We start from the raw sequence: 15,000 nt of genomic DNA on the forward strand, positions 1-15,000 counted from the left end.
AAAAATAAAATTGAAGCTTTCTTAGGCGCCCCAAACCCAGGGGAGTGTAATGTAATCAATGCAAGTGGTTGGTTGGCTGGAGGTTGCAAAGTGACCAGAGTGGATAAACGGCACCTTTAACCCATTGCCGACGGGGGATAGATTTGCTTACACAGGCTCCAGGATGAGTTTTATTTCTGATCGAGGCAGCTTCTGCAACATATTTTGATTTTTCCCACTCCCTTTTATTCACTCATTGTAGAGCTAGAGACATTTTTGTGTTTTGTTTTTTTGTGTGTTGTTTTTTTGTGTGTTTTACTATTTTTAGAAATTTATATCTGTCATATCACAGGCTCCATCAATTCTGCAGTTGACTAAAATTGTAGTTCAGGGTCCATATCAACTCATTTTTTTTCTTTACACTCAATGTGATAGAAGTATTACTGTTTTAGGGGGGACAAAATAACAACTTTATTTTTTCGTATTTCTGTGCTGTCACGAACAAACACGAAACTTATAACCATCCAAAAGGAAGAGGTTGGGAAGAGGAAGGAAACTTGTGCTTTTGACAGTGAGTGCCACAATAGAAGGCATTCATACTGGCACAGGGTCACATTGTATGCATTGGGCATGATGTGAGTCACCTTCCTCCTCTCGTTTGGTCTGCACATCTTTCATCTGTGGTACTTTAGAGCAAGAGGTCGGGAACTTGCAATGTGCCATCACTCTACAGAGATAGTGCTTGCTAGAGACCGTAGATGGGTGTCATTCAAGGCTCTCTCTCCTGCTGGTGCTAGAAGAAAGTGGTGCCATCTAGGTTTTGTAAGTGAGTTGAAAACCATTTTGCTTATTATTACGGCAGTTATAATAATTATGACTGCAATTGTCAACATCACTCACTCATTACTTATAGTACAATAAAATAACATAGTGATCCAGAATCCCCGAACGCCATGACGCCCATTGTCAGGCAAGAGGTCCTGCGTCATGTATGACAAAAAAACACGTCATTGAGGAGAAGTGATAGTGTTTGTTGTGATAACAATGATCACTTGATGTTTATTTGTGTGTTTTTATATTTTTGTTTTGTTGGTTTCTTTACAATTCTTCACCTGTGCATGACAGTATTCAAATTAATCATAATTCATTGATCATTAGCTGATTTTCATATTAATCATAACTTCCATTTTCTCAGGATGAGCTGATAGCTGCAACAGCAACGCCACCAATGTACCTGCAGTCCGACCTGCACACCTTTGACTGGCGTGACCTGCCTGTCAAATTTGACGTGATTCTCGTTGAGCCTCCGCTGGAAGAGTACCAGCACACGGGAGTCAACAATGTAGAGTTCTGGGATTGGCAGAAGATCATGGACCTGGACATTGCACAGGTGATTTAAGTGGCTTCAACCCATTCACAATGAAGATGTCCTATCACGTCATCGTCATATTTTGCTCCCATCATCTCTACCTCAGACTGTATGGTTTACATTGTTACATATGCACATAATCACAGGAGTTTCATTTGTATAGACACATTTTTATGCAGTTGTGCAGTAGGGTATTTCAATAATTGCAACTTTTGAAATGTCATTGTGACTGTACAAAAATAGGCTCCATATATCATAAAAATGAAATGTGAAAAAAATCAGCTTGATCTGATAACGTTTAGGGGTTGCACTTTTCAATTTAATATATTACGCATTTTCGCGGAATTGGGGCCGCGCAGCGGACGAGGTCCACGCACTTCGAACTTCCTCGCTAACGTTAAGTGATGATAGTTCCCTTCCGAGTTGTAATCAAATTTGTGTCTTAAGGTGCAGGAAGTTCCTCGCTGATCTTGGGAACCTAAATATTGCATGCAACAAATTTCTCACAGACCTTAAGCACTTAAATACCACATATAGCAAGTTCCTCAATGACCTTAGGTCGGAAGTCTTTCAATACTTCTAGTTCCTCACTGAACCTAATGGCCTGTAAGGTAATGCCGTGTTTCTTCAATAAGCATATAAACGTTAGTTAATTAATAACATTATTATACATTCCAACAAGCTTCTGTTGTGTTGCTACTTGTTTGTGATATATTGGCACGATATAATTCGCTGAAAGTGTTTGATTGAAATTCAAACTTTTCTGGACGACAAATTGCTTTGAAACTTGTGACTAAATTGAAGAATTATATCAGAAATTTGGACTGAAGGCTATTACTAAACTAAAGGCCATCACAAAAGTACTTGACATAAAGAAAGTATATTATTATACACAGGAGGAGAGTTTGAAAGCTTCGTTTATTGGTACTGAAATAAACGAAGAGAGACAACCGAGAGAGTGCTACAAGACATCGAGTGGTATGAAGCAAAGTTAAATGGTAGTGCTGTATCCACTGGTTCTGCTGACCATAAAGCCATAAAAGGAAGGAATACAGAAATAAGAGGAAATGTAGTCGTGCAAATAAATTACTGAGTGAGATTCAGGAATGTGTGAAAACGATACAGATGATGAACATGACAACGGAAACTTAATCTTCCTCAACCTTAGAAGATTTATCCACTCCTGATGACTGCCAGAAGGGAAACGGAAATACACCACGGAAATAATGCAACAAATTTTACTGATGCTTTTTTTTCTCAAGTAGTAGGTCTTGACAGCCGATTGATTCCTTTTGATACTACCATTTTCCGCAAGAAAAGGCAGGCAACTATTGGTAAAAGAGATGTCACTCTAGCTTCATTGAAGATAACCAATATGAATAAAAACATGTCATAACCTCAGGGAATTAATTGAAGTGATTGATTTTTATAAGGATATAAATGATGAGGTCCATTTTCAGTGGCCAATTAACTTTAATGCTATTGACGGGTAACCAATCATGAACTACTGAACCGACATGCAAAATTATTTTGTCTTGAGCCCTTAAAAGAATTTAAAAAACATAATATTGCCTAGGATATTTGTGCCAGTTGGTGTTAGGTGGTTAGGTTACATGTGTTCATCATTACATGTTTGTATATCACTTGATGTTGTACTTGATAAATTATGAAGTACTGAAAATGATTTGCCATCCAAGACCAAAGTTGGCTTGAAAGACAATTTGATTAGATGCTTGGGGACATTGCAAAAGAACCCTACTGTTATCAAAGGTATCTTCGAGTTCTCAAAGATCCATTTCTTTTGCTGGCGAAAAGCTGTCATTAGTACAGAAACCGACAATATATCAGGCAGCATTTGGGGCATCTCAAATGTTTTCAGAAGTAGGGATCAGATTAGGGTTTGACAAATCCTACTTTAAATCCATCAGTAGATATCTGCATAACACAGATGTCATTTTCATGCCACTCTCTCACGATGGTGACAGCATACATGAGGTATTTGGTATGCTGAAAATGGAATTGGAAAAAGCTGGATATACAAACCAGCCAAACCTGAAGGATTGAATTTGGTACAATATTTCCTATGAGAAGTTATGGAACCTCAGCACAGAAAAGTTTGTGAATGTCCCAGGTTTTTCGGAAAGAGTGTTTAGTTCCCCTTTGTTTTATCATATACGGGAAGATATGAATAAGGTATGCCATCTCTATGGCCAAGGTAACCACTCTGTATGGGAGGCTAAGAGTGTACTAATTCCCGATCATAATCAGCATTGTGAAAGACTGATTGGAGACATGAAGCGGTCCCGAGACATCAATACCCTTGTCTCTATATCAAATATACGGTAATTGCGGAAGAGATTGAAAGGAAATGTGGATAGGGTAATATGATATATGTGAGAAGTTGTTGCCAATAAAAGATACGTTTCTAATTTGTAATATACTTTCAGAATGTGTTTTATTATGATTAATTATAGAAAAGATACTCTTAAAAGTTCAAATTATACTATACACGATTGAAAAAATCAACATAATTTGAATACATCGTTAAGTAATTACTGCTAAAATGACGAAGAAAATATAGAAAACGGGTAATTTCACCCCAGACTAAACTAATTATTTAATAGTATTTTTCGTATCTTTGAGTAAAAAGTGCAATAGGTAAATATTGATAAAAACAAATAAAAATGGTATCACTAGTCAAGAAAAAATAAATGGCGCCTACTTCTGAACAGTCTCCGTGAATTTGAAGGATTTTTCAAAAATCACCAATTATTGAAATACCCTATTGTGCAGTGCGGCATCGCACCAGGAGAGATCTCGCACTTAGTTACTGCACACCCTTGTTATCTAGCTGGCAGTAGCAGCATTATGCAAATATAATCCCTAACGTGAATGGGTTAAAAGATTTTTTCTTTTTTTCTGTCTTGCTTACATATGGCAGTTGGTATAGAATATTTTGTGTTTTATTATCAATATAGTTTTTATTGTTATTATTATTATTACTATCAAATTTTCCTCGCCAACAACAGGTAGCAGCTCCACGCAGCTTTATCTTCCTCTGGTGTGGTTCTTCTGAAGGCCTAGACTTGGGTCGACAATGTCTGCGAAAGTGGGGCTTCCGGCGCTGCGAAGACATATGTTGGATACGAACAAATATAAACAATCCGGGACACCTGAAGAATCTCGAGCCAAAAGCGGTGTTCCAGCGAACGAAAGTAAGAACCTATCAGAATAAGAAAGTGATTCAGTTATGCAGTTTAGCAATGGCCATGATTTTTTCCTCATAATAGTTTAGATTAGGTTGGTATCTAAATGCATGAATCGAGTTATGTTTTCTTAGTTTCCTGTTTGGGTCATAAATCGTAAACACAGGAACATGTAAATCTCACGTAGAAGAAGGTGGTGGTGGCCTCTCAATGCCACAGGTTTTTCTTTCTCTCACTGGCTTTCATTTTGTATCTGTGATTCAATTCATACAAACAAATACACATTTATATTTGCACAAACAGTTATGCACACTGATATCATCTTAACAAAGTTCATTGGTAATGAGTATGCTTCTGCAGATTGTTTAAAAGGTGTACTTTGGCTCTGCAAATCTCAACCGCATTTTACCATTAAATGAATTGCTTACATTACACGATAACATGCACTCGCGCGCGTGCGCACACACGCACACGCACACGCACACGCACACGCACACGCACACGCACACGCACACGCACACGCACACGCACACGCACACGCACACACACACACACACACACACACACACACACACACACACACACACACGCACACATACACACACTCTCTCTCTCTCTCTCTCTCTCTCTCTCTCTCTCTCTCTCTCTCTCTCTCTCTCTCTCTCTCTCTCTCTCTCTCGCACACACACACACACACACACACACACACACACACACACACACACACACACACACACACACACACACACACACACACACACACACACACACACACACACACACACACACACACACACACACACACACACACACACACATATATATATATGAAGCCCCTTGTTAGAATGCATAGATTTAAGGTGTTATTACTTTGTAAATGGGGAAAAAAAAGTTATTTACTGATATCTGTGTGTGATAAGAATCATAGATTGGAAAAAAAAAAAAATGCCCTTTCTCATATATGTCAAGATGGAAATTACAAATTAAGTTGCAATTAAATTTACCTATAAAGGTATTAAAACTTTCCCTGCATTGCATATCAGGAACATTGCCTGATGGGTATAAAGGGAACCGTCAGACGTTCGACTGACGGTGACTTCATCCACGCCAACGTCGACATCGATTTGATCATCTCGGAAGAGGCAGAGTATGGCTCCCTGGAGAAGCCTGTCGAAATATTCCACATCATTGAACATTTCTGCCTGGGACGTCGAAGGTGAGGAGGGTGTTTGAGGTGCTTGTGTGTTGGGTTGAGTGGATGGAAAGGACCTTGAGGTGGTTTTGTGTTCGTGTGTCAGGAGGGATGTATGTGAAGAATATATTTTGTTGATATTGATAAATATTTTGTATTCACGTTTTTTTTTGGAGAACTATGCTTAACCCTTAGAGGAAGTGCATATTTTTAAAAAACATTTTCGAGTGAAGGCATTAACAACCTGTACCAATATTCCACAAGAAGCTAAAAATGAATTATAATATTTCCAAGTTTAATTATGTAGATTATGATCCATAGTTTCCAAATATACAACTATTTTTTGTGTAATTCAGAGTAGGTACAAGTGATTGTTTAGTACATTTCTGTATCAGATTTGTAAGATACCCTTTAGGAGTTGGTATATGTACATAGTGACTTTACTAAGAGCACATATATTGGCACATTTATGTGTTATCTCTATGACTGCTTTTATTCCTTATATAGTAATTTTGATGTCTTATTGCATATTATTTAGGACACTCTTCATAGTTCTCGAATAGGAGGTTTGCCAGTTTTCTTACAGTTTTATCTTGACCTTAACAAGCCTTGTTGCCCCACCTAATCATTTAGGGAAATGTAACTGAAAACTAAAGGAAGTAAGATATTCTTTATGAGAACAGATAGATATGTTTTTGGGGAAGTAATTTTTAGTTTGTTACATTTATAATTATTTCTTATTTAATAGACAATTATTAGTGGTGTTAGGGATGCTGTTTAGACATAGGTTACATAAGAAAGTCATGAATTGTATCTCCTGCCTTCCCCCTGCAGGCTCCACGTATTTGGTCGTGACAGCACCATCCGCCCTGGCTGGCTCACCATAGGCCCAGGCTTGACAAGCAGCAACTTTGACCCCGACGTGTATGCGGGCTACTTCGCCAACGGGCAGACCACCACCGGGTGCACGGAACGCATCGAGGCCTTGCGACCCAAATCCCCTCCGCCCAAGCAGAAGGGGGGCCCAGGGGGGCGAGGGAGGGGAGGGCTGTCGTCGCGCGGAAGTTTCACGCGGGGAAGAGGTAGAAGCAGATAATTGCGGGACGGCAAGTCGTTATGTTCATAACAGTGGGTCGCCTTTCACCTTCCATAGGATAATGTTGATCAAGACTTCACGTAGCCTTGATTTCATAAAGTTTTGATATTGATAACTATTTTGTATATGGTCCTTCTCATAATTAAACAAAAAATAAATAAATATCATGAGTTAATTTAAACAGAAGTTAAAGCTTTACTTTTTTAAAAGATATTATATGTTTTAACTTTGAGGATTATGTTACTATATATATAGTTCGGATTATTATCTGTGAAAAGTTTGTCAGAATACAAATAAGTTGTGTTAAAATAAATTACAAAAAAAAAAATATATATATATATCTAATTTACTTAAACTGATCTGAAAAGGGAAGAAATAATGAAGCAATAATGGTAAAAAACTGGTAGATCTTAAATAATCCAGTTTTTCTAAGAGCTAAGATGTCTTCTAAATTAGATTTGATATTAGTAAAGGAAGATGCAGTAGGTCATTAGAAAATTTGGGAGAGGGAGGGAGGGGGTGGTTAGAGGTAGACTTAAAGGGTGTAAGGTATAAGACTGATAAAAAGCCTCTTTGTTTTCTAAAGGAGGAACATTTTGGCCTTTACCTCTTGAACTGTTTCAGTCTGGTGTTGAACTTTATTATGTTCCGCTATGGGATATATTACTGCTTTTTGTCACCCATATATTTTCCTACAACCAAAAGGGTGCTATTGGTAACACTAAGAAAAAAAACACACTCACACACACACACACACACACACACACACACACACACACACACACACACACACACACACACACACACACACACACACACACACACACACACACACACACACACACACACACACACACACACACACACACACACACACACACACACACACAAATGATGGAAAATGGCCCGTATTCCCAGAGCTTCCAAGGAGAGAAGGTCTGTGAGCCTTCTCTCTTGCACCTTGCATGAATGAATTGTTCATATTTTACCAACAACTTCCGCAAGTAATTGGTAACCTGTTCAACTTCAGATATTAAGTGAACCCATTGTGTACGGGTGTCATGACATACGTGATGCAGGAGCTCTGGCCTGATGACGGGTGTCATGACATACATGCTGGTTAGGGATTTTGGAGCACTGTTTTATTTTATTGTGCTGAGTAATGAGTGAGTGATGATGACAGTTGCAGTGTTAATTACTATAATTGCTGTAATATTAAGCAAAATTGGTTTCACCTAACATCCAAAACCTAGATGGCACCACTTTTCTTTTAGCACCAGCAGGAGAGAGAACAATGAATGACACTCATCCACTGTCTCTAGCAAGCACTTGTACTGTGGCACTCACAGCCGTATTCTATGACGTTTTCTGCGTGTCGTGGCCATGTCATGTTCATGTTATGTCCATGTCGTGTTCATGTAACGAATGCGGTATTCTAGGACGCAAAAGCGTGGCAAGTTTGCGGCAGTTGCTTCAGGTTTACCAACCGTTCCAAAGTTAACATGTTTCTGATGAATGACACTGTCCAAACGACAAATTCATAAGAGAAACTACAATCATAGGTAGCACTAACATAAGATACTTCAATTTTGGTATGAATCAGTCGTTGTACTTGTTCCTAGTTTAAGAATTGACAACCATTTCACGAACGCGCTGTTGGTAATTCACTCTACGCTCGATCAAAACAAACGGGATGAGAGGGATCGTGTGTTTATGAACAGATCTTCCTTATTTCATCTTTGTATATACTGTACATATATGCGCATTTTTAATATATGATACATATAGATTTAATGTATACATATTTCATATAATTATATGCTTTAATTTTACGTCCCTGACTACTTTTACCATTCATTTAACTTCACTCTCCTTCGAAAAGTCCGCCAAAAGGTAAACAAACTCAAAATCAGCAGAGAATCCATGTTTTCCTAAAAGAGTTTGTAATCCGTGTCTAAGACAATGATGCCTAATATAACCAATATAGGTATTACTTTTCAAACGTAGTATGCTCATATGAAGTATTGGTAAGAAAAAGTACAGTAAAAATATGATTTTTTTCACTCGTGTAACTATCGTGACAAGCCTACCCCCTTGCCACGGAGTTTCCACGATTGTTCCAATACTTTCCACGCATTTGCCACGAATTTGCCACGCTTTTGCCGCGAACCCGCGCTTCTAGAATAAGAATCGCGGCATGTTCATGTCATGTACACGGCGCGCTTAGGGATTTAGAATATGGCTGTCAGTCAAAGGCACAAGTTTCCTTCCTCTTCCCTACCTCTTCACGCTATCTTCATTGAGGATGGTTATATGTTTCATATTTGTTCATGACATTACTTATATTTGAAGAAATAAAGTTGCTTTCTGTCCTCCCATAAAACAGCAATACTTTTATCATGCTGTGTATAAAGAAAGCAATGAGCTGATATGGACCCTAAACTACAAACTTAGTCAACTGCAGCAATGAGATATGACAGATATAAGTTGCAAAATACAGCAAAACACACAAAAATTAAAATGCAAAAATGGCTCTAGCTTTACAATGAGTGTCTAAAAGAGAGTGGGAAAAGTCAAGCTATGTTGCACACAGCTGCCTCACTCTGAAATGGAACCCATCCTGGAGACTGGGCAAGCGAATCTCTCCCCCATCCGTAGTGGGTTAACCGCTCATAATCTATAGGGGAGGGCACATGTCTTGCTTACCCCTCTCCTCCAGCCATGGCACAACTAAATTATACAAACCTTGTCATTAATCTTTTAATTCTCATACTAATGAGAGTTTAGAAAAAGTCTTCCAGTGTTGAATAATTCTTTGCTTTATTGTTGTATAGGTCTGCTTGCTCTAGATGTATGTATTTTGACTATTTTTCATCTCTCTTTGCATTCTTATTGTTTTCATATTCATGATTAACCCACTGCGGACGGGTGTCATGACATACATGACGTACGAGCTTTGGCCTGACGACAGGCATCATGACGTACATGACGTTCGGGATTTTGGACCATTGCTATTTTATTTTGCTATGAAAAAGGAATGAGTGATGATGGCTACTGCAGTCATAATTACTATAATTACCGTAATATTGTGCTAGCTTAACATCCAAAACCTAGATGGCACCACTTTTTCCTAGCAACAGCAGGAGAGAGAGCCTTGAATGGCACCCATCCATGGTCTCTAGCAAGCACTGTCTCTATAGAGCGATGGCACACACTAAGTTGATGAATCCTTGCTCTAAAGTACCGCCGATGAAGGATGTGCAGGCAGAACGAGAAGAGGAAGGTGACTCAATCCATACCCTGTGTCTAAAATGTGCTCCTGTGCCAATATGGATGCCTTTCACTGTGGCACTCACAGTCACAAGCATAGGTTTCATTCCTCTTCCCTACCTCTTCTTGTTATCTTTATTGTATGTTTCGTATTCGTTCATGACAGCACAAAAATACGAAAAAATAAAGTTGCCTTTTGTCTTCCCATAAAACAGCAATACTTCTATTACATTTAGTATAAAGAAAATAATGAGCTAATATGGATAATATACTACAATTTTAGTCAATTGCAGCACTGATAGAGCCTGTCATATGGCACATACAAGTCTCTAAAAACCGCTCTAGTTTTACAATGAATGACTGAAAGAGAGTGGGATGATTCAAATTATATTGCTTCAAGTGGTCTCTCTCTAAAATAAAACCTATCCTGGAGGCTGGGCAAGCAAATTTATCCCCGTCTGCAATGGGTTAATGCCTTGTTCCTATTTTTTTCATATTTGTCTCTTATTTCTTATTTCTCCTAGACCAGAGTTTCAAAGCAAGATCACATAGAAACCTCTAAGAAAAAACATACTCCATGTCTTTTTGATACTGTTGCAAAGGCTGTGATTAGTTCTTAGATTGTCATGCTCATCTGTACTCCCTTCCACGGGATCTTATCACTAATATGTTGTGAAAGTGTATTTTTATTTATTTATTTCCATATATCATATCTCTTCTCTTTCTTATCCTTTTTTTTCTTTAGTTTCCTTTTTCTTATTCTTTCTTTTTCTATTTCTTCTTCCTTTTCATCATCATCAACAAAAGAATTCTTGTGGTGAATCAAAGAGAATTTGAATATTTTATTTTATTTTATCAAAATCTTCTAGTGTGACCAGTGTAAATATTTCCTTTATTTCAAAACTCACCTTGCTATATATTTCTTCATTATTAGTCTGTCATATCTCCCAGTTTTATGCCTTAATTCACTTCTTTCCTTCTTCCTACAGTTATTCTATTAATTACATGTACATTTTTTTTATTGTATGAGGCAGTTCTTAGTGTTAAAAGAATTTCACTCCTACTATCCTCATCTTGGCTTTTCGCTCTGTTTTTGTATGTTCCCTTTGAAAAGAAATCTGATAATCTGATTTTACAAAGATCATATTAATCTTCTGGCATTAAAAGGTGATCTTATACACGAGAGCTGTGATTTCCCTTACTCACTGCTCCCTCTCTTCCTTCCTTCCTTCCTCCTTCATTCCTTCCTTCTTTCCTCCTTCATTCCTTCCTCCCTTCCTCCCTCCCTCCCTCCCTCCCTCCCTCCCTCCCTCCCTCCCTCTTTCCTTCCTTCCTTCCTTCCTTCCTTCCTTCCTTCCTCCCTTCCTCCCTCCCTCCCTCCCTTCCTCGCTCCTTCCTTGCTTCCTCCCTCTCTCCCTCCCTCCCTCCCTCACTCTTACCCTTCCTCCCTCCCTCCCTCTTTCCTTCCTCCCTCTCTCCCTCTTTCCTTCCTCCCTCTCTCCCTCTTTCCTTCCTCCCACCCTTCCTTCCTTCCTGCCTCCATTCCTTCCTCCATTCCTCCCTCATTTCTTGTTTCCCCACTCTTTTCTCGCTCCTTCCTTGCTTCCTCCCTCCCTCTCTCTTTCTTTCCTTCCTCCCTCCCTCCCTGTAAGCCAACCAATTGGGCTTGTATAGTAGGAGTAAATATTTATGCAATTTCTAGAGATTTCTTGTCAATAACTATCCACCCCCTTTAAATTCCTCCACATTTGTTTAAAGAATGACAATTTTGTATTTTGAGACAAGTGGGGGACAAGATATTCAAGTTCATTACGATAAATGTAGAAAAAAAATACGAATGAAACGGAATAATTTCACACGTATTTCTGGTAGAGATATTATATTATTCGAAAGACACCAACCACATCTCTTATAATCTCAAGTAATTCCCATTCAAACATTTTCTGCTCATACACTCTGTATCCAAGAGTCTACGTCACAGAGATAAATGGGTTGCCTTACTGATGGTAAAAGCTTTGGTCACTTGACAACTCGGGATCACTTCGCTTCTTCACGGGACAGCCCTTCGGAGACAAAGGTAGAGCGAGCATAAACTTATTTACTAGGCTGGAGTTATTAATAGAAGTTTTAAATTATGATCCGATTATATTGAATTCCTGTATAGTGTGGAGACGCGGTATTTTTTCAGTACATATGGAAATTAATTGAAGAAGATGTAATGAAGACAGAATAGTAACAACATTAGCAAATGCTAAGAAATATGAATAAAACACTGAATTCTTCTAGCAAAGGGTGTTCTATCCTGAGCAACAAGCAGTTTGTTTTCAAGGAAGCGCATCTCTAGTTTCATGACAGATTTCTCAGTTATTTCAAGAGGGAGACGACTGGATTGGTTACATACTTGCTTTAGATATGATTTAAAGTAAAAAGGAATTCGATGGAGTGTCACACAATAGAGTGATATGGACAATGAAACACTTACAATAGGTGGAGTTCATTGGAAAACTATAGAAGACCATTGAGCACTATGATTAGTGGGAAACACTACAAGAAGATAAGTATCGGAGTGCCACAAAGATCAGTTTTGGCACCAATTAGTCAATCACCAATCAATGCACCGAGTATGGCGGAGGTCTAGCACACCACGTCTTCCTCGCAGCAAGTTCGGCTGATTTTCCAAACCCAGGTTTGTATCTGGGGGAGAGAACCTGATGGACAAGATCGTCCTCAGAGTCGAGCCAAGTGTCTGTCTGAGTTGGCGGCCCCAGATGGTAACAGGTCCTGCGCCAGCTTCAGCGTAGCCCAATGGTCCATGGTCCTGCCAACTGTACCCCATGATTTGACCTGTTGCATAAGCTGTCAATATTAAGTTCTAGGGCACATGTTAAAAGTCCAGGTTACGCACAATATCGGTTCCTGGAAGACCAATGAATTTACAGAAAAGAAGTTTTACATGTCCCACCACACATTACAGCCCTTTCGGTACCAGTATATAGACTTGTTATTCCAATATTCTTTGTGAAATTCTTCTGAGTCACATGGTGATTGCAATGCGCTGTCTCTAAAGCCTTTAGCAGGCTGTAGATAGCCCATGGACCAACTCACGACGATTTTTTTACAATGATTCGAACCACAAGGGTAGAGTCTGTTGTGGAACTAATTTCTGGTGCATCTCGGAAGAATGAGAGCGAGCACTTTGCCTGGTATGCTGAGCAGTGTAGTGCCTCGATTACATTTAGGAGTTACTGAATACTGTACTAGTTACCCAGTACAAGGCGATTGTCTTATTTAAAACCAGCTACCTGCCACGGAAGCGAGATTGGTGTAGAACATCTCTTTCAGATTAGGTGGAAGGAGCATACAGGGTAATAGAATACAAGAAGTGTTCTTCAATTTCCGTGCCATTATAAGCTCTTCGACTGGAGCTGCCTCTTCTACCAATGGTTGCTACCTCCACCCTCAGTCGGTTCAGTTTTAGCAGTTGCTCAAATGGTCCATGTCACCCCTGGATGGCCCACCTGAGATTAAAATTCAGGCAGTCATTTTGAGGGTGTGCCACCTCTGCCACTCTCCCCGGTGTCGACCCATACATAAGTAGGCGGCTGGTGCGGGACCGGGTATCCACATGCACAGCTCATGGGGATTTTACCCACATATGCTACATGCAGGCCCGGTACCCACTAGGCTATATGTGGGGCAGGTGTCCCCTGCTCGCCGTTTGAGGTTCGATGGACACCCTTCCTTTGGGACCCACAGTTCGCCTACTTTGCTACCCACAACCACAACCGTCAATTTCCTTAGCTTCTGTCTGATGCTTTAATGGTAGGTCTCTCCAGGGTCAGACTGACAAGGAATACTTCCGCTAAAGGAGGAGTTGGTATGACGCATCGGTATATCATGTCCACACGCGGGAAAGCCATGTCTCCGTACCTTGGAGCCTCCTGCCATCACTTCACATCACCCTGAGTATAAAGTGTTCATTGTTTATCATTTCCAGCAATGGTCGAAGATAAGCTTAAATCGGGTCAGATCAGGTCAACTTTGATTGACAGGTAATTCTCACATATGAATTATGTTGACCCTTTGAATACCTTTGACTTGAGGTATAGAGAAGCAGAGAGATCAGTATAAAAAATAGGGAGAGAGAGAGAGAGAGAGGGGTAAGATGATTCAGGGAATTCACAAGTCATCTTTCTTGTGTTTAGTCTAGCATGCAGTTTTTTTTTTCTTTATCTAACTATGTTTGCGGCAGATTGGTTCCAGGTTTATGTATTTTCAGCCTGCAGTCTAGCATGCAGATTTTTTTATTATTATTATTATATGTGCGGCAATTAGGTTCCAGCTTTTTTGTATTTTCAGCCTTTGGTCTAGCATGGTGAAAAATAAATGAATTATAAAATAATTGATACTCCCACCCGGTCACCCTGGAAAAAAAAATCAATATACGAGGGGGCTTCAAAAAGTTCGTGGAAAAAGGACAATATGAAAAAAAAAACTATTTCAGTTATGATGTTTATTTTTCAACATATGCTCCATTAAGGTCATTGCATTTCTGCAAACGTTGATGCCAGCCTTTTAAGTCCGTCTGAGTAGAACTGAGGGTCATGTGATCTGAACCATGTCTGAGCAGCTCTTTTTACATCTTCAACCGAGGGAAAATTGGTACCTTTCAATGATTTTTTAAAAGTCTGAAAACAAAAAGAAGTCGGATGGGGATAAATCGGGGCTGTAAGGTGGATGTCGAAATTCACGTAGTACAGCTCTTGTCTCCCGAGCGCTGTGAGCGGGTGCTTTGTCGTGGTGGAAGAGAACGCGTTGATGCAGCTTTCCAGGTCGTATTTCTGAGAATTTTGGGGACAGTTTTCTCAAAACGTATTCATAATCAGAT

General features: G+C 39.4%; 2 protein-coding genes across 2 annotated transcripts in view; one reads left to right on the forward strand and one right to left on the reverse strand.

Moving 5' to 3' along the window:
* The window catches only part of Mettl14 (methyltransferase like 14), a 33,704-nt gene extending 26,751 nt beyond the window's left edge, over positions 1 to 6,953 (forward strand). Inside the window, exons 5-8 of the mRNA XM_043017699.2 lie at positions 1,175 to 1,369; positions 4,378 to 4,563; positions 5,598 to 5,770; positions 6,581 to 6,953. Of these exons, the coding sequence (XP_042873633.1) occupies positions 1,175 to 1,369; positions 4,378 to 4,563; positions 5,598 to 5,770; positions 6,581 to 6,842 (816 nt within the window). The 3' untranslated portion in view covers positions 6,843 to 6,953. The remainder of the gene's footprint in view (positions 1 to 1,174; positions 1,370 to 4,377; positions 4,564 to 5,597; positions 5,771 to 6,580) is intronic.
* A 7,657-nt stretch (positions 6,954 to 14,610) lies between these two features.
* The window catches only part of LOC122254154 (nicotinamide riboside kinase 1), a 4,817-nt gene continuing 4,427 nt past the window's right edge, over positions 14,611 to 15,000 (reverse strand). Inside the window, exon 2 of the mRNA XM_086550240.1 lies at positions 14,611 to 15,000. This exon is cut by the window's right edge and continues 1,708 nt beyond it. The gene's annotated coding sequence lies outside the window, so the exon portion shown is untranslated.

Source organism: Penaeus japonicus, unplaced genomic scaffold, assembly GCF_977035675.1.
Source record: "Penaeus japonicus unplaced genomic scaffold, GWHDUDI00000001_assembly GWHDUDI00000023, whole genome shotgun sequence".
In the NCBI taxonomy this organism is placed as follows: domain Eukaryota; kingdom Metazoa; phylum Arthropoda; class Malacostraca; order Decapoda; family Penaeidae; genus Penaeus; species Penaeus japonicus.